The 24,367-nt window shown below is 37.9% G+C and overlaps 1 protein-coding gene across 1 annotated transcript in view; it reads right to left on the bottom strand.

Moving 5' to 3' along the window:
* Positions 1 to 14,914, bottom strand: part of plce1 (phospholipase C, epsilon 1) — a 63,941-nt gene extending 49,027 nt beyond the window's left edge. Inside the window, exon 1 of the mRNA XM_079260538.1 lies at positions 14,795 to 14,914. Coding sequence (XP_079116664.1) covers positions 14,795 to 14,860 — 66 coding nt within the window. The 5' untranslated portion in view covers positions 14,861 to 14,914. The remainder of the gene's footprint in view (positions 1 to 14,794) is intronic.
* Between the last annotated feature and the right edge of the window lie 9,453 nt (positions 14,915 to 24,367).

The raw sequence follows: 24,367 nt of genomic DNA, 5'->3' as shown, positions 1-24,367 counted from the left end.
TCTGTCTCAGAGAATGAAGAAAAATGTGCAAGCTGCCCAGCCAACAAGACAATCAGGTTTAAATCTGCTGGATCCAGAGTATTTGAAAACTCTGTAAGGAGCCAGGTATGTTCAGCAGCTCTGGTATCCCAACACCCAGACACTCTCTAACCCCACCCATAGAGAGTGTAAACCGAATCAAAAGACATAAACCAAGAACACCCAAACATGTCAAGACCTCCTCAGTCAGTGTGAACCTGTGGTTGCAATCACTGGTTTAGATTTATGTGTATGGACACTGTGCACTGCTGTATTTCTCCAGGCAACTTCTAAACCTGCTTTGCATCACTAAGAAACAGACAACCTCTCTGTTTTGTCTCATTCTGTTCTAACCTTTACAGTCATCGCTTGTCTTTACAATGCAGTGTTTGCTCTCCTGTACCTTTATCCAGTGCTGCTTCATGGGAAAATTACAGGTAAATGCAACCTCTGATGAGCAATAAGCATAAAGAGGAGAAAGAAAAAGAGAGAAATTTAATTAAGACAAGTATAAATGCTATAACCCAGATGCTGCATATGCATCTGTAGTCAGATGTAAGCATGTCCACTCTGTCTCACATACTGATCACTTCAAGATCAGAAGAACTTGTCTATAGTATAGTGAAAGTATATTTCACATAGAAACTCTGGACAGGGACTGTCCACTATTTCTTCAATTACTATGTCATGGAGGATTTTATTTTTTGTGGTTGTTGTTGTACTGCTGTTGTTATATGTAATATGTAATATGTTGTTGTTGTTGTTGTTGTTATTAGTAGTAGTATTAGTAGTATTAGTATTAGTAGCAGTAGTAGTAGTAGCAGTAGCAGTAGTAGTAGTAGTAGTGTTATTATTAGGGTCCGAACTATACAAAGTATGGGCTCGGGCCCTATTGTTTTTATTATTATTATTAGTGAAAGAGACAGAAGATTACTTTAGAGTTTTGCATGGGATTGGGGGTGTGTTCAGTATGTGTGTGTGTGTGAATGATTGTTTTATTTTACTTGTTGTTTTATTATAAATAAAGCATTTTGTGCTGCTTTATGTATGAAAGGTGCTATACAAATACATTTTGATTTGATTTGATTCAATTTGCTATAGAATATATTTTCTGTTGAAGTGTTTGGACTGTGACAAATTTCCATACTGGCAAAAATACTTTTGCCAGATCTGACACACAATCCCAAGCATCCATGCTTTTTATAACAGTTATTTTAACCAAATGTGATCCTGCTTATTGTTTTCCTACCATGGTCGATGTAATATTTATGTCATCTGTTAATATTAAAATCCTCAATACCTCTGAAATGTAAGTAAAATTACTCTTGACTTGTCCATGTCAAAGTTTTAGACACATAAACATCTACAGCTGAAGCAGAATAAGGGTCATGGTGCCAAGATGACAGAAGATTTGTTCTGATAGACCCAGCACTGTTTCCCACATTAAAAAGATGAAAGTCAGGACAAAAAAAGTTTGCAGCACATCAAAGTATGCAGTGACAACTTGACTGCCAACAACATCCACTTAGCCAACATGGAGGAAATGGCTGAATGACAGACTGAACTACAGAGGAACTACAGAGGAATTGAAGAGGAACGAAGAGCCTATGAAAACTGACAAAGTATTTTTTACAGAGTAAACTCCTCTGGCACAACGCACTAGTCACTGCAGGCCAGACCTAGACATTCACACTAACATTCATTCCTACAAGGAGAGCACTTTCACCTCATCAGTCTTGTTGTATAAGAAGCAGATAGAAGCTAGCAGCCGTAACGCTGGTTTGCAGTCTGCCAATAAAATCAAAGAGTGACACAACACTATGAAGGCTTTTATACAGGCTTTTATAGTTCATGAAATGAACTTCCTAACTATATAATATGTGTGTGCGTGTGTGTGTGTGTGTGTGTGTGTGTGTGTGTGTGTGTGTCTCCATTTTCAGGTTTACTAAAAACGGCAAAACAGACATCTACAGCTGAATAAAGGACAACAAGACTGCACCCTGATCATACACCAACTTTGTCAATCAATTAATTCTACTAAAAAGGTGGAAAACAATACATAAATCTGACTTTTTCAGATTCACCAAGGTCTTCAGATGAGAACAATAAGAACGTTGCAATAAAAATAAAATTGCAATTATACAACCGTCCATTTCACAAACCCATATTCTACGATACCAGGATGAATGTTTATAGCACATTTAAACTGGGATTGATATTCACGTCTATATTTGAATCAACATTCCAAAGTTAGAGTGTGTGTAGTTTTTAGTATTTAACACAGAAACTAACCTGTGTGGAAATAAATGTACAGTGGTTTAAATAAGATGATCTGTGCAGAACTACACAAAAAGACCAGCTACTGGATTTCAGCCCAATCCAATCACAGGAGATTAGAGTAGATTCATGACAATGGATGACAGTCATGGAGGTTGCAATTACATAAAGAAAAGCTGTGTAAAAAAATAAATAAATAAATAAAATAAAATAAAAAAAAATTTAAAAAAAGAGTTCCAGAGGTTTGGAGGAAGATGTACTAAAACAGGACATGCAGTTTTGGCAAAAAGCAGAAGGATGAACGTGAGAACCAAAAAGGAAGAGAAAGAGCTGAAAAAAAAAAAAATCAAGAATGAGAGAGAAGAGGGGAAAGGATATGAAAAAAGACAGCACACCAGGAAAAGGAAGAGGAGGTGAAAAGAGAAAAACGCAGGGGAGCAGAATGAAGGAAATGGAGAGTGAGACCAGGGGTGACTTGAATTCTAATCCCCTGCTGAATTTCATAAGCAGCCGTTTCACCACAGATCCAGGAGCTGGGCCCACCTCCCGAGCACTGCTTCACACCTTTAACAAGCTTAGGCTATTGTTGTATGTGGACTGTTGTGCGCATGTGCACCACAGCACATGCACACAATAAAAAAAAAATAAATAAAAAAAAAAGAGAAAAAAAAAAAATAACATCCATTCTATCTATCAGCAACTTCAACAACTGCAAAAAAAAAAAAAAAAAAAAAAAAAAAATTAGATCAGAAAAACAATATTTAAAAAATGAAAACAAAACAACAGATTTAGAAATTACTGGTCTACGGCTGCCTTTGCTGGTCATCAACCAATTGTAAAGTCAGAAAATGGAAAGGTTTAAACCAAAAGAAAAAGAAGCATGCAGTATTAGTCTTAATAACAAAAAAATCTATAAAAGACCTAATGAGCAGACTTGTGCAGCATTTGTCAAGCTCTGTACAAGTTTGCTAAATGTGTCTGATGTGTGTCTGGTGTGCTGCAGCAAGGAAACTTCCAACACTGCAGCTCTTGAGGACTGAAGTTGGCCAGCACTGATTTAAAGGGGTACCCCTTGGAGAAGAAGGAGGGGCTTCTCCAAGAAGAAGGAGGGGCTACAGAGAGAATAACATGCTGTTTGGTAACAACTGTAAAGTGTATGGTCATGATGTCATAGAAATTATAATATGCAGTATCACAAAGAATCTTGAAGAAGAGAGTTATCAGCATTGTGTCCCAGACTTGTTTGATGACGCAGTGACATCTATCATGTGCATTTCGTCCCGAGGCTGAAAAACTATACAACTCTTTCATCCGAGACACGACGGGACTTTACAGCAGAGTTTCGCTTCACGGTATAGTAAGAAACTGGCTTTTCAACACACAGTCGCAAGAAGACTGACAAGGAAGAAATGCAAACAAAACAAGAGTGATCATTAGATTGTCTTTTGCTGGCTGGAGAGAGCTAACAGGTTGGGTAGGATGCAAGATGGATGCCAAATAAGCCGTCAGTAGGGGGAGCGAGACGGGGAAAATGGCAACAGTTTTCTAGTGTGGAGAGCCACAGAAAACATAACAAAAAAAAAAAAGATTTAACTCATGGATCTCAGTGTAGAAAGTTTTTTTCTTTTTTTATGACATTCATCTCTGGGATACAGAAAATTACGAACCAAAAGTTGAAAAGGAAAGTGGAAAAAAAAGAGAAAAACAAACAAAGCAGGGTCATCCTGAGAGCCAAAACAACCTGGAACTCATTACTGGGACCCCTCAACACCGCCACACTCCCCCACTTACAGTTCTCATGATGTCATACAACAGCGAGCCACTATGCTCTCCTGCATAACAGCACACAGCTCTGCTCTGCTCAGACAGCCAGAGATAAGCCTGATGAATGTTTTTCACTTTAGAAAGTTTGACGCAGAAATTTCTCCTGGTACTACATGCAAAAACCAAGCTGCTTGTTGAATGCTCAACAGAAAAGAGAAAGAAATGCAGGGGTAATCCTTTAACAGTGGTATGTTGTATTAGATAGAAAGAAATGCTTCTTTTAACCATCAGCTGTTCTGAATTTGAGCTGAAAGCATACACTTGACCCCACGGTTTTTTCTTCATCTACCATCTTTTACTATCTTGGGCTTTTTTTTTTTAAACTAATAATATAATAAAACACAACTTAAAATCTAAAATGTCTTTCTGCACAACTCAGCTCAGCTTGCTCCTTCTCCATGTTAAAAGCACTAAATCGCAGTTAAGTTCAAATGTCTCTTGACAGCACTACCATGAAAACATTCATCTTGATGTACTACACAAATCCTGTTGCTCTAATACTGATCAGACAGCAGTATAAATCTTAAAGTACAGCCATACAACATGATGAAAAGTTTTTCTACAAGTGCAGCAAGACTCAAAGTAAACAGTTTACTTACCGTAACGCACAAAAAAAGGCCTGATCGACTGGAGAAAAAAACAGTAAGCTCCAATCCCTCTCAGACTGTGTACACTCTCAGAAGTGAGAGGAGGCTTGAGCATAAGAGAGCATGAGAGTTGGAGGAAGAGAGGGAGTGTAAGAGATCTCCATCACACTCAAAGTAGCAGAGAAAGAAAAACAGAGGGAGAGATCGAAGAAGGGGGGAAAACAAGAGAAGATGGGAAGAAGACAGAGATCTGGTGATTGCTGTCTAACAGAGGGTACCCCCATATTAGGTTATGATGCAACTAACCCATCACACCGCTACAGCAAGATGGCAAGAAGGAAAGGGGGGGGGTATCAAAAATGCTTCAAACAGAAAGATGGAGGAGCGACTGAGCTACAAGGTTTCAATTGAACCTGATCTTGGACCCATTCCAACGTACAACTAATGCAAAACTCAACTGAGGCCACTGTGTTTTTATTACGGGCAATGCAACAAATCCTGACAAGAGAGCCTGTTACTTAAAGCCAACACCAATGGACTTGCCATTTTACCTCCAATAATAAGTTCAAATTTTATTCAGGTAAATCAAAATAGATTAAATTATTATTCAAAACTATCTTTAATAAAAAAATTAAGTGGACCTTTTTAATTTCAGAAATATGAGAAGCTAAGATGCTTCTAGTGTAAAGTAAGAACATTCATTTAAGCAGCTTATTAAAAAGAATATGTACTGATAAGAATGTTACTGCACAAACTGGATTTATGATTAAATACCATTTTACACAAGTTATGAGTTAACTACAGCTTCCTGATTCCTTGCTGCTAGCTTTGATCCAGTTTCTATGACAACCTCCAATTAAAGACCTGTCTTGCAGCTTTTCTGTTTTTTATAAAGACAGCTCTCACATGGTAGCCCTCAGTACCTGCAGTTTACACAAACAAAAGGCTATAATAATATTTTGCGCATAAACACACACTGTGTTGGCCAATTACACAGAGTTTATATACATGCTGAAGTTAACCAATCAGCTTTAAAACATCCACTGAAGCTTAGTAAAATATGTACTGATAAGAATGTTACTGCACAAACTGGATTTATATTTTACTGAAGCAAAGTGTACACAGATGAGCGCAACAAAATACGCATGCTATTGAGACTTCTACTGTTTTTTTGCATACAGGAATAAAAAGAAACACACACACATTGAGAAACTGCTTTTGGCCTGCTAAAATGACCCAAACGTGCTCTGATGATGAAAAGCATTCAGAGCTGGACACAAACAAACTTTCGGGCTGCACACATTTGGTCCTTTGCAGACTCATGCAGAACATTTGCTAAGACATCTGAGGATCCTCACCTGCAAAGTCATTGTGTGAAGCATCTGAGTAAGTATTTTAGGTTCTACACCACGCTCGATAAAAAGAAGTCAATAAACGAATGAGTCTACCTCAGTTTTATGCAAGAATTTGTGCAATCTCTTTACAATCTCCTTCCAAGACAAGGAAGCAGAAACACCACGCTGTCATTGACCCTGACTTTAATTTTCGTTCAGGCTCAAATGACATCATCTGTAGTACATCTACTAAAACACAATGGATGGACAATAAGGATTTGCCACAAATCCACAGAAAGAACATGAACTTATGATTGCAGCAACTATTCAGATTCTACTGGAACCAAATCCCTTCGGTAATTCCTTCTATAATAAGGAATTAAAGAGGATCCTCACACCTGGATCCACATAATCACAGCAATCAAGGTTTAAATATATACAATGTCTCACTGGATCTGCCTCCTCAAGTGGAAAAATTAATCAGTTGCACGCCCAGTTGACATCAAAGTGGTCAACTAAACAAAGCAAACAGCTGGCCTGCCCCCACTTTGCATTTCTTTGATCAACAGTCTGCTAATTAGACTGGTCTGTTGAGCCTGTAATAAGGCCTGAGATTCATGTATAATACTACTCGTTTTACATTAATCTTCTTCACAATACATAAGGTCTCTGATAAACGTTAATTAAGGCAATGATACATAATAATGCAGCCTGGGACTGTGTTGTCAACATATCCAGCTGCGGGCAAACTTGAACTTTTAACAACTATGTAAAAGACACCAGACAGCCCTTGCTGTGCTCTTTTTTTTTATGGTACATTGTGAGGTTTTGAAGGAAGCATAACACACAATTTATGTAGATAATCTTTAAAAATAGATATTCTCAGTTGATTTAAATACCATGCTGCCCTCTGGTGGATAGCTGTCTAACTACTGGAATCTACAACCAAAGATAATTACTGATATGTAGCATATTTCTTATTACCTCTTAAAAAACTGTCATTAAAAAAAAATTTTTTGAGACACAGAAATATTAGGACTAATATCTATTTTTAACTTTATACAGACCAGTAGATTAATAATGGGAAGTTTGTTTATTACTTAGTTAATCTTGAAAATGAATGGATGAAATAATAGTTTTTATTACAGTAACTATTCCATCTCAAGACAACTGCTGCATTTTATTTACTCATAACTTAAAAAAGCAACTATCCCAAGTTTGAAAGGCCCTAAAACACAATTTGTTTTAGGAGTCATAGGTACCAACACACCTGAAGTATTCAGCAATTGATAGTACGTTTGATCAGAAGGGTGAAATACTTGTGTCCACTAGATGGCAGCAAAGACTGAATTATATGAAAGCAATCCTGTCTATTCAAATCAGGTGTCTCACTCTTCAAAAAATTGTATTTTCATTTGATTTTTTAAAAAAAAAAAAAGAGCAGATAAGCAAAGTGAGGATATTAAAGTCATGTTCATTAATGCAGATAAAGCACACAGATTATATGCACACTGAGTTAACTCTTAAGTGATCAGGAATAAACACCTACATGCTCATGATTGGAGAGGTTCTCTCTATGATGAAAACCCTCAGTGTTTAAATGATTACATAAAAATATGCTTTTCTTATCCACTGAGAAAAATCCTCTTGTGCTCTTGTTTGGGGTGTTTTTATGCTACTATATTAGATGAGGTGTATTTAAAAGCATCTCGTCATCATCTTGCAAGATTTAGAAATTTATTTGTGAATTTGTTTATCATATGTGACTAAATCCCTTCATCATGAATTCTCAATTTATGAGTAGAGATTTAGGAAAGGGACATGGCTGACTATTTCTCCAAAGCCACAACTGTTTTACCCATAAAAGTTTTATGGTTAGGGGATATTTTGATGGTTCACGTCTACCCAAACAGTTTTCAATACTAAAAATGCGATTACATGGTGACTCATTTATCAGTTTTGTTGGCATAAAGCTGAGAGCAGAGATGGTGCAACTCATGTCTGAAACCGGGAGAGGTCTAATAAACAGAACAGTTCCTAGTTAGTCAGCCTGAGAGACTAAAAACCTGTCCAGGTATTACACTTCTATCACAGATAAGTAGCCTGAATACGACATCGTGCCAAGTCTTTGGATAAAGTTCTGTAAGTATTAGCACACACAGAATCGGAAATAAATGAGGAGTGTGTCGTACCATTCTCAGATAGTAACTATTGTATCCTAAAATGTTATTTTGGGATGTGCGGTTCTGAAATGCAACAACTCCATCCTCTGGATATCTGCACCGACACATTCCCAGCTCAGGAGAAGTGCAATTTTTCACAATGTCACAGAGGCGTGAGAGGCCCGAGCTAACAACGAACACAGACACACACGCACACATTTTAACCTAACGAAGCAAAAAGACACCCACATGCAGTTTTCACACCCATCTGTCATTCTGCAAAAGCAAATACACAACATACGTTCCAACAGAAGGAGGTGCAGCAGCCGTGTGCTCTTGTGTCCCACATAAAGGTACGTTTATTAAAAGCGATGCAGCAAACGACGGAGTCTTGTAGAGTTTTAAATGATGTTGTTTCAGATGCTGTTATTTTTCAAAGAAAACAGAACTCCTCACAATGGCATGTCAGATATTTACTGTCCTACCCTTATTTTGTGTAAGCAAGTATCTGATTAAACAACAGTGTGTCTCATTACACACACACACACACACACACACACACACACACACACACACCAGCCCACACATACTCTAATCTCTGCCTAAGCCATAACACCCAGCTGGGTAAGAAAGTGGCCTGCTAGGCACATTCCTTTGTATTGGCACAACACACAGTGAGAACATGAGAGTGATAGACACAAGGTTAAATGAGTGTGAAATTTAAGGAGGGTAAGACTGTGTATGTTTTTGTATAGGGTTAGGGCCGGGTCATCAGAATGCATTGTTTAAGTTATTTAAATTGATTTTTATTTTTTAAATGAAAGTTGTTTACTAAAAAGGGTCATTTCAGGGTCCATAAAAATTAAAAGATAGAATCATGGGTATGTCTTTATTCTGTTTCATAATACTAATCTGCCCCTGTGGAAACCAAAAAATATATTTGCATGATGTAATGACACAAATATCCCTTTTAAATGGGCTTCCTGTTTTAATGATGGGGGGATTAAGAGTTATACAAATGAAGTGGCTTTCAGGGTACCAGTTCTGGGACACTGATGTAAGATTAAGCTTTGTATTATTGCACAAAATGAGGACTGTGATTTTTTTTCCAGAATTTTGAAGCCCATTTATTAGAAAAGAATTAAAAAATTACATAACATTATTTTAAGACTAATGTTAATGACAATCTTTGTGTTGTATAAATCATAACTGTGACTAAATGAAAATCACAAGTGGCATTCCAGTGTTTTTTTGTGGGTTTAAGTGTATTTTTTATGTGATCAACATGTATTGTCTACTACTTAAGGCATTGAATTTATCTCCAATATGCTCTTTACCATCAAATGACATCTATAATTTCTTTAAGAACAGTCTTTGCCAACCCAGTGACACTTGTGAAAGTTTCTTGACAAATTAATATCACTAAACAAGACAAAATCTAGGATATTTATCCTAAAACAATATCCTTTACTAGTAAGTCATTCATAAATGGCTCACCTTGAAAATAATTACACACATTGCATGTTTAATTTTTCAACTACCCTTGTTATTTTCGCTCTTAATTGAGCACATCCTGTGCACAATATATAGCTGTATGAGTGCAACACAACATAAGCAGTCATTTGGTGAATACAGTTCTATAGTACACAAACAGCTGATGAATGTGATGTCACTCAATCAGTGTTGTAATTAAAACTAGAGATTACAACTATATAGCAACTTTTTAAACCATATGGCGCCACATGAACATATGAATTCAAAAAACAAGCAAGGATAGGCATGCCGCCAGCTGTCTCATGGATCCAAACGGCCTTTTTACGAAGGCAAACACCTGTAAAAATCAATCACTCAAACCTAATCTTATTCAAACCTGTGGCACAAAGTCCATGTTGAAGTAGCGGATATTTGATGGATATTTTATCTGGAACTGTCATGTTGCAAACAAGTGCTAATTGGCAACCTCAATGTGGATACGTTTACAGGAGTTGTTACCTGAGCGTCTAAAAACCCTTGTACAATGTAGACGTTAAACAAAGGACTTGAGGAAACATAGCATTCAACTGAACAAACAAAATTAAGTTTAACAAGAATTTCCATTTGCCGAAGACTGCATTTTAAATAGAGTTGCTTGGGACAGCCCAGTTAATAGCTTCTCATCAGAAAGAATCAAAGCTAACTTCAGATTGCACTTACATTAGCTACAGTTTTGTGGAAAGTTGACAGTTTTTTTCCATTTCATTCAAATATGAAGGCCTTATTTCCATCATGTTCACAGCAACAGAGTGGATTATTTACATATCTTTATATGTTATGTACACCTTTTTATCAATTACTTAACTTTGTTTCTCTAATGAAAGAAATTGAAGTTTAGCAACGTTTACTCCAACGAAGCCATGTTATTGACAAAAAAAAAAAAAGAGCTAAAGGCTCCTTATTGATGAATAGTAATTTAGCTGTTGTACTTTCAAACTGAAAGGAAAAATGGCTTGATGTAGAATGCATGTGCGTATGTGTGTGTGTGCCTCTCATTATCACAACACAGAAAAATGCTGGAAGCTGATAAGCTCCCACTTTCTCTGCTAATCAATCCACCCAGGCAGGCAATGATGCACATGATAAAAAAAAATGTTGTTTTACTGAATCAAACATGACATTCCTTTTGTATTTGGTTGCCTTCAACTTAATGTAAAAGGAATAACAGCTTACGTTCAAGGAGTCAGAGTTAAAACCTATTCTGTCACACCAGAGCAGAGATAATTTCATGTAACCGACATCTTCCCTGAAAGTGCTATTTATGACATTTTCCATTCATACATTTAAAAGTCAAGAAAAACATCAAGCCTGTAAATCATCGATCTGTAAACTGCACATAACTACTGCATGGCAGATTGGAAAGCTACAGCATCAGAAAACCATGTGGGATGCAAAGGAATTAAATATGTGATTACAAAGACTTAAACACAATAGTTGGCCTAATTAGCAGTGTTTTAAGAGGTTTCAAAGGAAAGGAGCTGAAGGTATTAAAAGCTGTTTGAAGCAAACATAAGGCAAAACAGGCTTTCTCTTCATTATCAAAACAAAGAGTGAACAGCCAGATACTATCTGAAAAATGATAAAATCTCTTTAAAGTTTACAAGTTTGACTCTGTAATACAATTGTAGCTCCTTGCGAGTGCTTTAAAAACTCCCATGGGTATCAGGATTGCTGCTGTCTGCATGACAGACAGCAAAAGCTATTTTTTTTTCTATTCACTTTCCCACCACCGAAAATCCTGAACCCGAGCTGGAAGTATTCTGGCTCAGAGTCGACCTATTACAAAATATACTGCGGGAAACAGGAAAGCAAAGAGCATCCCAAGAGAGAAGAATAGGTCCCTGTGCTTAAAAACTATTTGCAAGCTCTGTCAAGGGGAGTAGCTATATTTACAAGCATCCACCTTAAAGCCCTACAAACTACATGTTTTGGAGGAAGCTAGCTTGTCACTTACTGTTTATTTTGACATCAACTTGAGGTAAATGAGAGGACTCAAGTGGGCAATAACAGGTGGATTGCACAAATTCAAACAATGAAATGCTCCAGTGGCTGTTTGATTCCTATCCTAGGTGTGTGTGTGTGTGTGTGTGTGTGTGAGAGAGAGGGAGAGAGAGAGAGAGAGAGAGTGCTTCACTAAAGCCAGGATCCTAACAGCTTTTTAAAAGGAAATCAGTTGAGAAAAATAACACTGTTTACGGTGGACATTGTCATTATACTTTATATAGTCAATGTTAAGTCCAGACAAGGACCCTTGGGATGCATTATACTACAAGAAGGCCATAACCTGAACATTTTAGCCTTCTAAGAGAGCTGTGTAACATTTTTGACATTTCAGAGCATTTGCAGAGATTAAATTCACAAAGATCTGAGCCACAGCTTGTGGGATTTGTCATAGCTAAACAGGAGCAAACTACCGTATCATTTGTGAAATTTGCTCATTTTATACAAGCTTCAGAATTCCATAAAGACATTTAAAACTTCATGACTTTGTAGTTGTTTCTTTGCCTTCTCTCCTTTGCTCTCCTGTTTTTTTTATCTTAAATAATCCATGTCCTCCCTCCCCCAACAAATTTCTCACTTTTCTCCCATGGTAGATTTTCTTCTTTTTCTGCTGTTAAAAAATCGTTTTCTCACATTCTCTCTCCTGGTGAGACGCCTCCGTTATGCTCTGTGTCACTGACGGCCTGCTCAAGTCCCTCCTTCATATAATCCTGTGTTCTTTGGCCCACTTCATTAGCTGTAGCAATAAACACACAAGGCCTCAGGATACCTCCATAAAACTCCTTGACATAATTATTCTAGCATGTCACAATAGGGGCCCATATCGTAAAATCCGACTTGTATTAACAAAAACTGGTTTATGAGGCAAACGTGCTGTTTCGGTGACTGTATTATATACTCTCCAATGCTCTGCTTGTTGTCATACCTCTGCTGCATGCAATAAAAAAACAAATCTACTGAAAAGATGACACTGTGTTTCTGCAACAACTTCTGTTTGCATTTGTATCAAATGAACTTGCGTTCAGTTACTTTCGAAACGTTTTCTTGATCCTTATGAAAATACTGCAACAACTTCACTCCTCAACTGCTGCTCTGTGTTGTCAGTTTCTTAGGTGACTCGTTACTGGAGGAGCTTAGATAGTGTTTTTACAACAGAACTGCTGGCGACTCTACCATTTTCAATGGGCTCATTATTAAACAACTCTCCCTGGACTTCACTCAGGCCCCATTTCTATGACCGCAAAGGATTCATAAAACCAGTGTGTTCAAGTTAGAAACCACACTGCAGCATGCACATGAATGTAAATGTGTGTGTTTTTAATGGTGCAAGCATGTGCGCCCCCTCCACACATGGGAGATTTTAGACAGTGCTTGGCTCTGTTGTGGCTATGCATGAACCAGTAAAAAGACAAGTATATATCAAGTCAAACCACGTCTATAACAGTGCATGACTAGACTTAAATTCCATCATATGCAATTATGTATCAGAAACACACCATCCCATGCATACTTATCTGCCTGCTCACTGTACCCTATAGGGATCTTATCTAAATGAAAAGCTCTTTATTAAGAGATTCAAGTAGAAGAGTCTAGCTAGTTTTCCTCTGTTCAGCACTACGACAACCAAAATGTTACTATGAACACCATAGAATCTTGAATAATTCAGATTGTTCTATGTCCTCAAGGCACTGAGTTTCGCCCTCCATGTGTTACCAGTTTTTACAGGAAGAGAAGGAAGAAGATAACAAAAAAACAACATGAGGGCATCCTGTGTAAAGCTGCTGTTTTGCAGTCCCAACATTATGTTTGCACCTCCAAAGCTCAGAAGTATGGCTTACTACTCATTACATTCTGCTGGGGGGAAGACAAAGGCTGTGTATTCTCTAAACGGTGGCTGCCAAGCCTGCTGAAGTTTAGCTGCTCCTGTGAGAGGTTTTTATGTTTGTAAAACACTCCCTTGCTTGGAAACTTGATAACAACCCACCACTGTAGGTTTCTCTCTCTCTCTCTCTCTCTCTTTCTTTACTCCATCTCTCATCCACCGTCTTCGATCTCTGCACATTTCACTCCATCATGCTAATTCACCCTCAGTCCATTCTGCGCCTGTAAATTCAATGCAGATGCCAACTCGGCACAGTGAATTTACACATGCTTGCATACACAAAGGCACGCACGCACACACAGAGAGGGCTCGCTCAGTCAGTATGTCTGTAATATGGGTAGCAGAACTAACAGAGAATAAATCATTTTTCCACTGCAGAGGCCTACCCTGAACAAAGAGCCTGTGTGCAAGTGTTTTTGGTGTGTGTGCATGAAGTTTGTGCTGGTCTATTAACATATTCCTTGTACAAATTATCCATTTTCCGTGCATTACATGCATAGCATTTCAACAAAAATACAGCCAAGAATAATAATTCCCCACCGAAACCAAACTGTGCAGCACTGCAGCAATTAAGCATTATAGTTTTGCCAGAGAGGAGAGTTTAAATTGTAAACTATGCAGCACTACAAACCCAATGCCAATGAGAAATCCTATAATATAAGAATATGACAATGGCCTGTAAAATACATTGGATTTCAGCAACTTTTAATTCCTGGATAAGATAAAAACCTGTTTTTGTCTCTTGGTCTGTGCAAGTCTGAGTAAAAATAATTACAGAGAGCATATTAGAGAGAAAAAAATTTAACACTGAATATCTGGGTTTGGATGAAAGTCCATAAAGTATTCTGAAATTCTATTACCGAAACAAAAGGACCACTTTAACTGTATTGCATCTTTGCAAGGAATCTATTAGTTATCAGTCATATTACAAAGCCCTGATAAGGTCTAAAAAGTTCCCAGTGAAAACACATTTATTAAACTAATTCAAAAGAAGGCCTGAAAACCATCTGATAGAAAACATCTGATTAGATGCAGTGATTCAGATTTCTGTTATCAGTGTCTTAACTGCACCTTGTGTAAAAGAAACTTGCCAGAAGGCTAAACAACAAATATTCAGATTGCTTGATTAAATGTCTCATAAATTTCTGTACACATAACTTTTATTTATTGCCTTACCTTGTGCAGGTTAACACCATTGAAGCACTGCATCCCTCTGCAGCCTCTGAATTCCTCCCCTCGCATCAAAATATGCCAGATATCATTCTTGCTGGGATTCCAGAACCTGTGATCAACAACAACTCCCCAGATATCCTCTGAGATGCGTCCTGACGGCAGTGTTCTGACAATCGCTTTGGTTCCAGCACACACCGACTTGGTCACCTTATGGAAAGAAACATTTCTGATTATTATTTTATTAATTCTACCAATCAGAAATGAGACAGAGAAATGTGATTTTGCCTTTAAGTACCTTCTGGTTATTCCTCAAAAACCGCCTCACCAGGACAGTGGAACGCTCTTTGCGGTTCCTGACAAACTCTCTGTTGTCCAACAGTCCCTCTTCATCCCCCTCATCACTGCTGGTGCCCCTGCTACAGCCCTTGATCCCTCCCAGGGTTTCAAGGGATGCTCGTCTAAGGAATAGCGCTTCTAAGGAACATTTATTAACCCGGGGCTTTCTGTTGAGCCTTTCTAAACTTGAGAATCCATCTTTGAGGCGGTGGAGGTGAATGTGTCCATTTTCATGATGCTGCCGGTGGTTGGGGAGAGGGGAACCAGAGGGAGATGACGCTGTGGAGCTCGGCTCACTTGAGGGACTGCCCTGAGGTGAAAGACAAGGGGATACATAGCAGAATAAATATCTCATAGTTTTATCTCAAATGAGCAGTCTACAGTGGAACTATTCTATGTTTATTGTTTGTTTATTATCTTGTGCTATGAAAAAAATAGGGGTGGGGAACTGAATAGAGAAAAAAAAATCTGGATTTTTTGCTTCACAATGTTAAAATCAATATTTTTGCATAAATAAATAAATATAATTCATTATAAAAATGTTTGGAATTTTTATTGTTTTTATTGATCTTTCTACTTGTCTTCTTGGGCATTATGTGTTTTGTACATGTCACAATTTAAATCAAATAACCTAATAATTTCTCAGTTCTAGCTTATAAAAAAAATGAAGTTACTTGGAAAATTAGCACCTTTTGTTTCTAAAGTGTGATTATTTGGAATCGAAAATCTGTTTAAATCGAGGATCCATTCTAAATCGAATCATCACTGCAAAAATCTGAATCAAATTGAATCATGAGTTGTTGTTAGATTTACATTCCTAGGAAAAGGCATATCAATTGCTTGCTTTAGTACCTTGTGGAAAGCCAGCATAGACACGGGCATGCTGCTGCGACGGATGTGTCTCTTGATGGGGTAAGAGGGGCTGGAACTGGGGCAATGACTCTGAACAGGACTGGTGCTCTGGCTTGGACTGGATTTAGGTGTTTGGCAAGAGCAAATGTTTGGAGTTGCATCCAAACACCCACCACATGGGGTACAAGAGTGGTGGGCGTTGCCAGTTTTGTCACCCCCTGCATATACAATGTCCCGAGGTGTGTCCTGCTGAGACAGAGATCCTTCTGAACTTTGCCTAGTTACTATTTTTCCTTCATTACTCCTGCCAGTTGACAGTTCAGCAAAAAGCTTTTCTTTGGTGCTCAGGATCTTTGAGCTGTAATTACAGTCCACTTGTTCTTCATCCAAAATAGTCCCTTTGATATTATCACATGACAGCTTCCTGTAGAAAAGGAGGGAAGGGCTGCTACGCTGTTTTGAAAGCCACAATTGGTCCGGGCCGCGCCACACTTCCTGGCCATCATTTGCATGTTTGGCTTCTCTGTTGGGTCTCCCTCCAGTGGATAAAGGTGAAACACGCTGAGCCATTACTGCTTGTGTCTTATCCTCTTCAGTGGCCATCCCATGTATCTGTGACGTCCTGCTTTCTGCTTTGTCTCGCTGTGGTTTTAAAAAGAAATATAAAACATGAAGTGAGATTGCCCAGAAGACATTTTAATAATGAAAAAACTATCTTGGGCAGTTCGAAAGCAAAAAATGTTTCACTTTTACTTTCCTGGCATCTCTAATGTGAAGAATTGATACACGTTTGTCCTACAGAGGATTTAATATCACAATACAGTCACTTATAAACAATATAAAGATATTTTCAAGTAGAAATAAATTTAAAAGTCATTCTAGCTGAAAATCGTTGGTTGCAGTCCTAAATGTTTCCAATCTGCAACCATTACCAAATAGATCTGAACTCAAATGCAGTGCGCTGTTAACGGATGTAGGCCTGTGTCAAGGCGAATAACCTCAGCTCCTAATAACCTCTTCAATGACTAAGACAGTCTGTCCATACACAGTGTGCTCTGTGCTTGTGGGTTGTGGATACAGAAGCTTGTGCAGCTGCACAAACCAGTAGATAAAAAAACCCACCGAGGTGACCCTGGAGGACTGAGGAATTTCCTTGATAGTATGGCTGCAGTCACAGCTTACAGGGCGATGCGTGTCCCTGTGTGTGCTAGCTCGATGGAAACATGAATACAGATCTGTGGAATAGTTATCCAGTTGCAAGTCCTGAAAAACAGAGAAGACAGACACACATTAATAAAAATACACCTAAGGTTTTTCCATCTTAGGCTTTCATGGGATATCTTAGAATATCCAAATAAGATATGATCCTATGCTCAGGAAATATAATCTACTGACTAACAGAAGAAAAGAAGGAAAAAATGTTTCATTAAATACTTAAATGTCCCTTCATTTAATTTTTTTTCTCATCAACTCTCCTACCAACAAATTTTCAGCCTAATCACTGCACAGGGTGTGAGCCTCAATGGCATACAGACATCGCATTCCTCGTGATTATGGATTAGGAACGGGAGTTATTTGGGATATCTGAATAATTAAATTTCTTTGGATGATTACCACTGAGGTTTCTGAGGGGGTTTATTCCTGCTGTTATTACAGCTCTTCCTGTTTTTTATGTCCAGCAGTGGTGAACAGCATGACTTTCAGTTGAAGGCACAAAACAGCATGAAAAAAGTGACTGATCAACATTCGTGACACTAATACTCCTGCCAGTGAAAAATGCTTATTGTATGGCTGGCATTTTTCACACACACAAAAAAATAAGGTCTGATGCCCATACGTTACACACACACACACACACACACACACACACACACACACACACACACACACACACACACACACACAGTTCTCTGTCCATGCAACTCTATAAAAATGGCAATTAAGGTGAATTAGAGCTGTGCGGCGAATATTAATGCACTATGCTGCACTGAAATACATCTTTAACAGATTAATTCACCCACAACATCCACACATACTAATTGTGTGGTTCTGGTATCGTCATGGTGGCCAATGATGAGATGAAAAAGGAAAAAGAAGGTGAAACCTTATAATTATCGTGACCACTGCTCTTAGTTCCCCGCCAGAATGTGTGGGCCACAGTAGGAATGTGGGACAGACCCAGAGAGGGGGGCAGCTTGACATTTAGTGTAAGTGTGTTTTCACTGAGGACAGAACGACAGAAAAAAGAGGGGGGCAAAATACACACAAAAACACCAAGGAGTATGCGTGTGTGTGCTGCTTGTCTGGAGACTCTTTTAAAGGCTCCGTGTGACATTCACACAGACAGCATGTCTACTAAAGGATGAAACAGACGAGTGCTTCATTCGAAATCAAAAACTGACATCTAAAGCTTGAAAAAGCCATTGATGCTTTGCAGCTTAATTGCAGCTTCTTGTTGTTACTAGCTTAATTGCTACAAAAAATAAAAATAAAATAAAAAAGATCTATAGTGAAACACTACTTGATTTAGCCCAGTGCCAGAGTACAATGTGAGATTACACAGTGCATTGTTTAAGCACACAACAGGCACAGCTCAGTGTATTGATCATCACTTTTTTTTTTTTTTTTTACTAGCACTACTGGGGACATTTCAGAATAAAACCACTAAGAACTACTTGTAACTTATTTACATTTCTAAATGTATGATTATTTAAAAGACAAGCATGTAAGACTTGAGAAACTCAATCTATTCTTCACCTCTAAACTGAAACTACTTTACATGGCAGCTGTTCACCTGGAATGACATTACTGAAGGAGTGTAAATATTTGATGACATCTGACCTACTTCCACATTAGAGATGATAAGAAACATCATCGTTTCAATTTCTGAGTACTGTCAGGAAAATAAGAAGCTGTAAAATCATAAATCGATCCTGTTATCAGCAGCGAGTTATAATGCCAGATTACATTTCTAGACTGAATTATTTCACCATGTAGAGTTGATACGCGAATCAACAATGGGTGAATGCACCCTGTATGTTTCATAGTCAACCAACAGGTCTGACCAGATACATCAAAAGTTTGCAGAGTTTGTGCAACTGTAGTCACAAAATGTGAAATCATATCCTGTCAGCACCCATGTTATTGTTGTCGTTCCTGTTAAATGTCATAATTAAACTTTTTGACCTTAAACCATCACAGCACAGATAAGTCATGTCAGCATCTGCTAATTAAATTTTTTTTAAAAAAAGGTGAAAAATGAAAGGTCAGACAGATTAAATGTGCTCTAGACAACAAGTAAAGCATCGTATTTCTAAATGTAAACCATCTGTTTTTCTTTCACCTGCTGCTTCAGCTAATGTTGTGTGTGCCCTGCTGTTTGTCGTTTCACTGAAGCTGATGCAGTTTGAGGACACAAACTGTGACAAATTAGGACATAAACCCATATTATGGGTCAGGAGGCTATCCTGGAACAACATTTTGGTTACACAAGGGAAGAAGATGCCCTTTGGAGCTTTTAATTCTGCACCTATGTTCTGAGCAGGAAGCTGTGATGTCATCAGGCCAAATCTAACTCTTTATGAATGTAGCTATGTAACAACATGCCCTATCAGAAGCGAACTAAAATTGATACATGGGAATCTTAAGTGATATTTTAGTATGCATGATATGCAGTATATGTGTCTGCAATTACTTTTTATAATAGCACACGTAGTGCCATTTACATTGCTGTAATCGTCTCAAACACACCACATACAACAAGTAATTAAAAGGAGTAGTTTCATTGCTACAGATAGTAAAAACATAAACTAAACACAAACTCATGACACTGTTTTAAAGTAGTTCTTGTTATCAGCTGAACTCTGACTCTTGCTGGGAAATCTAATGGTTCTTCCAGGCTAAATCTCAGCCCAGGGCTAAAAACATAGACAGACACACACAGGCACATGCAAACACACCCACACACTGAAAACCAGGTCACACAGAGTGACAAGTGCACTGACCAAGCAAACGTTCAATCCCTTCTACTTCACTTGGCCCATTAAATACAGTATTGTCAAACACATGGCCACCATCATACCAAGCTTCTCTTCCAACCAAATTCTTCAAATCATGGAATTTCTATCATGCAAAAAAATTAATATAATACGTACATTCACGGCTCCAAACAAGGGTTTTTCGCTTTAGTTAGTTTGTTTTTATTCTAATGCTCCATAGTTGGAAAGTGAGCTTTATTCAGTTCAGCTTTATCTGTATTACGCCACTTCACAAACACATCAGTTCAAGCTAGGCTTCAAGCATACTCTCCTGCTTTAAAGCTGGAGTAGATCATTTTGGGGAGTTAGTGAGATCTGAAAGTAGCACCCTGTCTTGGCTCCTTCTGGTTTTGCTCCTAGCATGATCCAAGGCTTTTTTCTCACCTCCGCCAAGGAGGTTATGTTTTTACCGGCCTTTATCTGTTTATCTGTTTCTGTTCAAGATAACTCAAAAAATTATCAACAGATTTTAATAAAATTTTCAGGAGTTGTTGGAAATGTGAAAAGGAAGAACTGATTTAATTTTGGTGACGATCCGGATCACCGTTTGTTTCCAGGAACTTATGAAAAGGCCTTTGCGGAGGTTTGTGCTCTCAAAGTGCTTTTCTAGTTTGCAGCTTTTTCATCCGACAATTTTCTGTTTCTCGGCTGTTTAGCGTGAGGAGGCAAATAAATCGAGCAGGGTCGGGGAATCCTTCCAGCATTTTCTCAGCCATGTTTGCCTTCCGAGTTTCTTCTTCACTACTTTGTATTTTCATCCAACACGTTAGTTATATGCAGGGTATGCGCTGCGGGAGGGGAAGGAGGAGGGCCGGGAGAAGAAGCTTACGAAATATAAGAAATGAACAACTCCATTTTAACCAGAACGTTTGGATTGGTCAGAGTTTTTACAGATTTACAGTAAACTGAGGGGTGAAACTATATTTCTTATTGTTCGCGATTTCATAATGTATAGACTACTATCAGGATAAGGAAAATCTTGACACAAAGTACAAAAAAATGTCTCTGAGCAAGATTACCTACCCCAGCTTTAAGTGTGAGAGAGAGGAAAAAAAAGTGTATGGCAGAGAAAGAGGGATGCCGTGAAAAAAAGACTTGAAATATGGGCCTGCCATGAAAAGCTCAACAGCCAATCAAAATGTTTATTTTAACTATTCACATAATTTATTGACATAAACATTTCACCTCAACAGTCATTGGACTGGCGGGTGCAGAACTAAACAAAAAGTCCACACCGTCAAATTTCTATTCAGTCACTTTAAATATTTACGAATGGTTTCAGTATGAATTTTTTTGTCTGAAATTTTATGAAGAAAAAAAAAAAAACTGAATTTCTGTCCTTCAAAGCATCAGTGGAGGAGTTTATTCATTCTGCTAAGAAACTGTCCTGCCAGGAATTAGACGAGAAAACTAACACTACTATTGTTTCGATAAGTTTCTGCAATGTCATAAGATTTATTTTCATCCAAGTGTTGCGTTCATTTTTCACCAAAATCTAGTATGATGATGATGATGATGATGAACCACTGTGCAAAGTCTTCTGCAACACTCATTACTTGGACTCTATGGTCTCTGTATTCTATGGACACTGTGTGGCCAACCTATGTGTGAAAATTAAGACCCATTCCACTCTTTCACAATTTTAGCCCATGAATCCTGCCATCAGGTTGACCTCATCCATTGGGAATATAATGTGCTGAACTTTGACTTGACCAAGTGCAAAAGCACCAGATCATTGCACTGCCCCCACAGGCTTGTATAGTAGGCACTAGGCATGATATCAGTAGCACTTCATCTACCTCTCTTATTTCCCTGATGCACCCACTACTCCAAAACTAGCTAAATCGAGACTCATCAGACCACCTGACCCTCTTCCATTGTTCCTCAGTACAATCTTTATGCTCTCTTAAGGCTCCACAGCTGTTCTGTCCCAATCCCTGAAACACAACCTTGAGTTCTACTGCTGTTTTTCTTCTTGATTTCACCAAATGTTCACATGATTGCGATCACAATCGTTCAGGAGTTTTTTTCCAACCACATTTCTTCCTCACAGACAATGGGACTTCCACTATCCTTCCAGTTTTTAGTAATGCATTGGACAGTTCTTAATAAAAATTTCAGTAGTTTCTATAAATCTCCTTAAATGTTTTCTCTGCCTTATGTCTGCCAATGATTTGACCCTTCTTAAACTGAAGGAAATAACAAGCTACTCATTGCATCAGTTTGAGTTAAATGACTCGCTGAAAGATTATCGCATGAGCATGCAGACAGTTTAAGAAAGCATGTACACTTAAAAAGAAGCCAAGGAAAATACATTGTGAAGCAAAGCACAGAGATATTTGATTAAATGTGGACAGACAGTTGTCTGCATATTCCTTCTAGTCTGTCCAATAAAACCCAACATTTCTCATGCTGCAATGAAGTGCAACACATGTTGATCAAAGCGAAGCGAATGATGTCAGCACATCAAGAAGCACTGAAGAAACTAGATATAACAAGAGTCAGATGATGTATTTTTATTTATTCTTAAGTGAGATTGCGTGTCACAGATAATCAAGGAAAAGTAATGGGATGATTTTTTCTTTTTTTTTTTTATTAAAGCTCAACTGACAATGCTGAGTGAAAAACTGTCTTCTAATAAATAAGACCTTGAGCGACTGAAAAAAGCCTAAACCTCTTTATGTGTAATAATTCTTAGTTTTAAGATATTTAATCCAAAATGAGAAAATATTTGTTTGAAAGAGTTTGTGTTTCAGCAGACGGTGACACAATTTTTGAACCCCTGGCCCAAATCACCATTTATCCCCTCAATAGAGGGGGATTTACCCTCAGATGAAAGCCTTTTTTCTAACGCTCATTCATGAGGGATTATTTCACAACTCATCCAAACGATGACTCACAGCTTGGTATGTGATTAGATCCACCCTAACATGCTGTACAGGAAAGCTAAGCCCAATCAAAGAGGTAGCAAGCAATGATGAGGCTTTGATAGAAACTTTTAGAGATGGTACCTACAATTATTTTCAGACTTACGTTAATACTGCACAATCAATAGGCAAAGCAGAGTAAAACTAAATGGCAGAGAGCTGTATTAAAACAGATCTGAAATGCTACTTATCCTCCTGAACCTCCAATTTACTCCACTTAATACTTCACACAAAGATTTAGTTTTGGATCTTGAACATTCCTGTAATGAAATGGGAAAGGCAGGGGTAGATGGAATCCCTCTTTTCTGTCAGCACTAAGAGAAATGAAGGTGAGCCATCTGTACACAACAGGGTTGCATGCGATCCAGTTGCATGCAAATGATGTGAAGATTTGTAGAAAGATATTTCAACAGTCACAACATCAGTGACACAGCGATGTCAGTGACTTCTGTCACTTCTAAGCAAAAATCAATGCATGAAGTCCTAGAAATACATAGGTGAATAATTTAAAGAAAGAAAAAAAGGGAAACAAAGAATAACTTTGGAACGATTATGGCTAAAGTTGGATGTAAAGCTTCAGTTACACATTGTAAATTTTTATATATGCAGAATTTAATTTAACATCATGAAACTAAATTATTATATAATCTCATTACAGTTCATTCAGGTTAAAAATACAGTTAGTTAGAAAATGAACCCTCCATCACTGAACACAGAGGGTCAAAGAAAAGACACATCACATGACTATAATGGAGTCGCATTCTTTAAAGGTTTCCCCGGTGAAAGAAAACGATGAAAAAGAAAGCCACCATTCAGTGCAAAGACCTGAAGGTGTTTGAGTTTCACATATTGTGTTTTTCTTTTTCTATTGAGAAACATTCCCCATCTCAGCATCTAACCTCTTTTCCACTTGAAAAAAAAAAAAGTGGTCTGCAGTATTGCTAAAGTCATGTGGCCACTATACTGATCACAGCTTTCTCAATGATTATACTAGTTTCTACCCAGAATGGCCAGCTTACTGGCTGTCACTGGTTGCACTAACTGTGATTAAAAATCCTAAATGTCCCCTGACAAGAGACGCTGAAAACCAGAATGAGCTGCGAAGGAATTTAATGATCCTACACAGGGATTAGTGTGGTTCATTTAAAAGTAAACATTACCAAAGCCCTGTGTCTATAGACTACTTCCCTTCAGATCTCTGCCAGTTTTGTTAGAAATGTGTTTCTTTAACCAATTTAGCTATGTAAGTCAGAAATAACTGCTAAATGTAAAAATAAAATGAAAATGTATGTCAATAAAAAAGTAACAAACTCTCATTACCTTTAAAGCTCGTAGACTGATCATGCATAATGCTCTGCATAGTCATCCTCCAACAGCTTATTCCAACAACAAGAAACTATGAGGGATTTCACTTGAACTAACCA

The sequence above is a fragment of the Telmatherina bonti genome (assembly GCF_933228915.1).
Source record: "Telmatherina bonti genome assembly, chromosome: 21".
NCBI classification, from domain to species: domain Eukaryota; kingdom Metazoa; phylum Chordata; class Actinopteri; order Atheriniformes; family Telmatherinidae; genus Telmatherina; species Telmatherina bonti.
The sequence above is the reverse complement of the archived record's forward strand: the minus strand, read 5'-3'. Positions and strand labels throughout refer to the sequence as shown.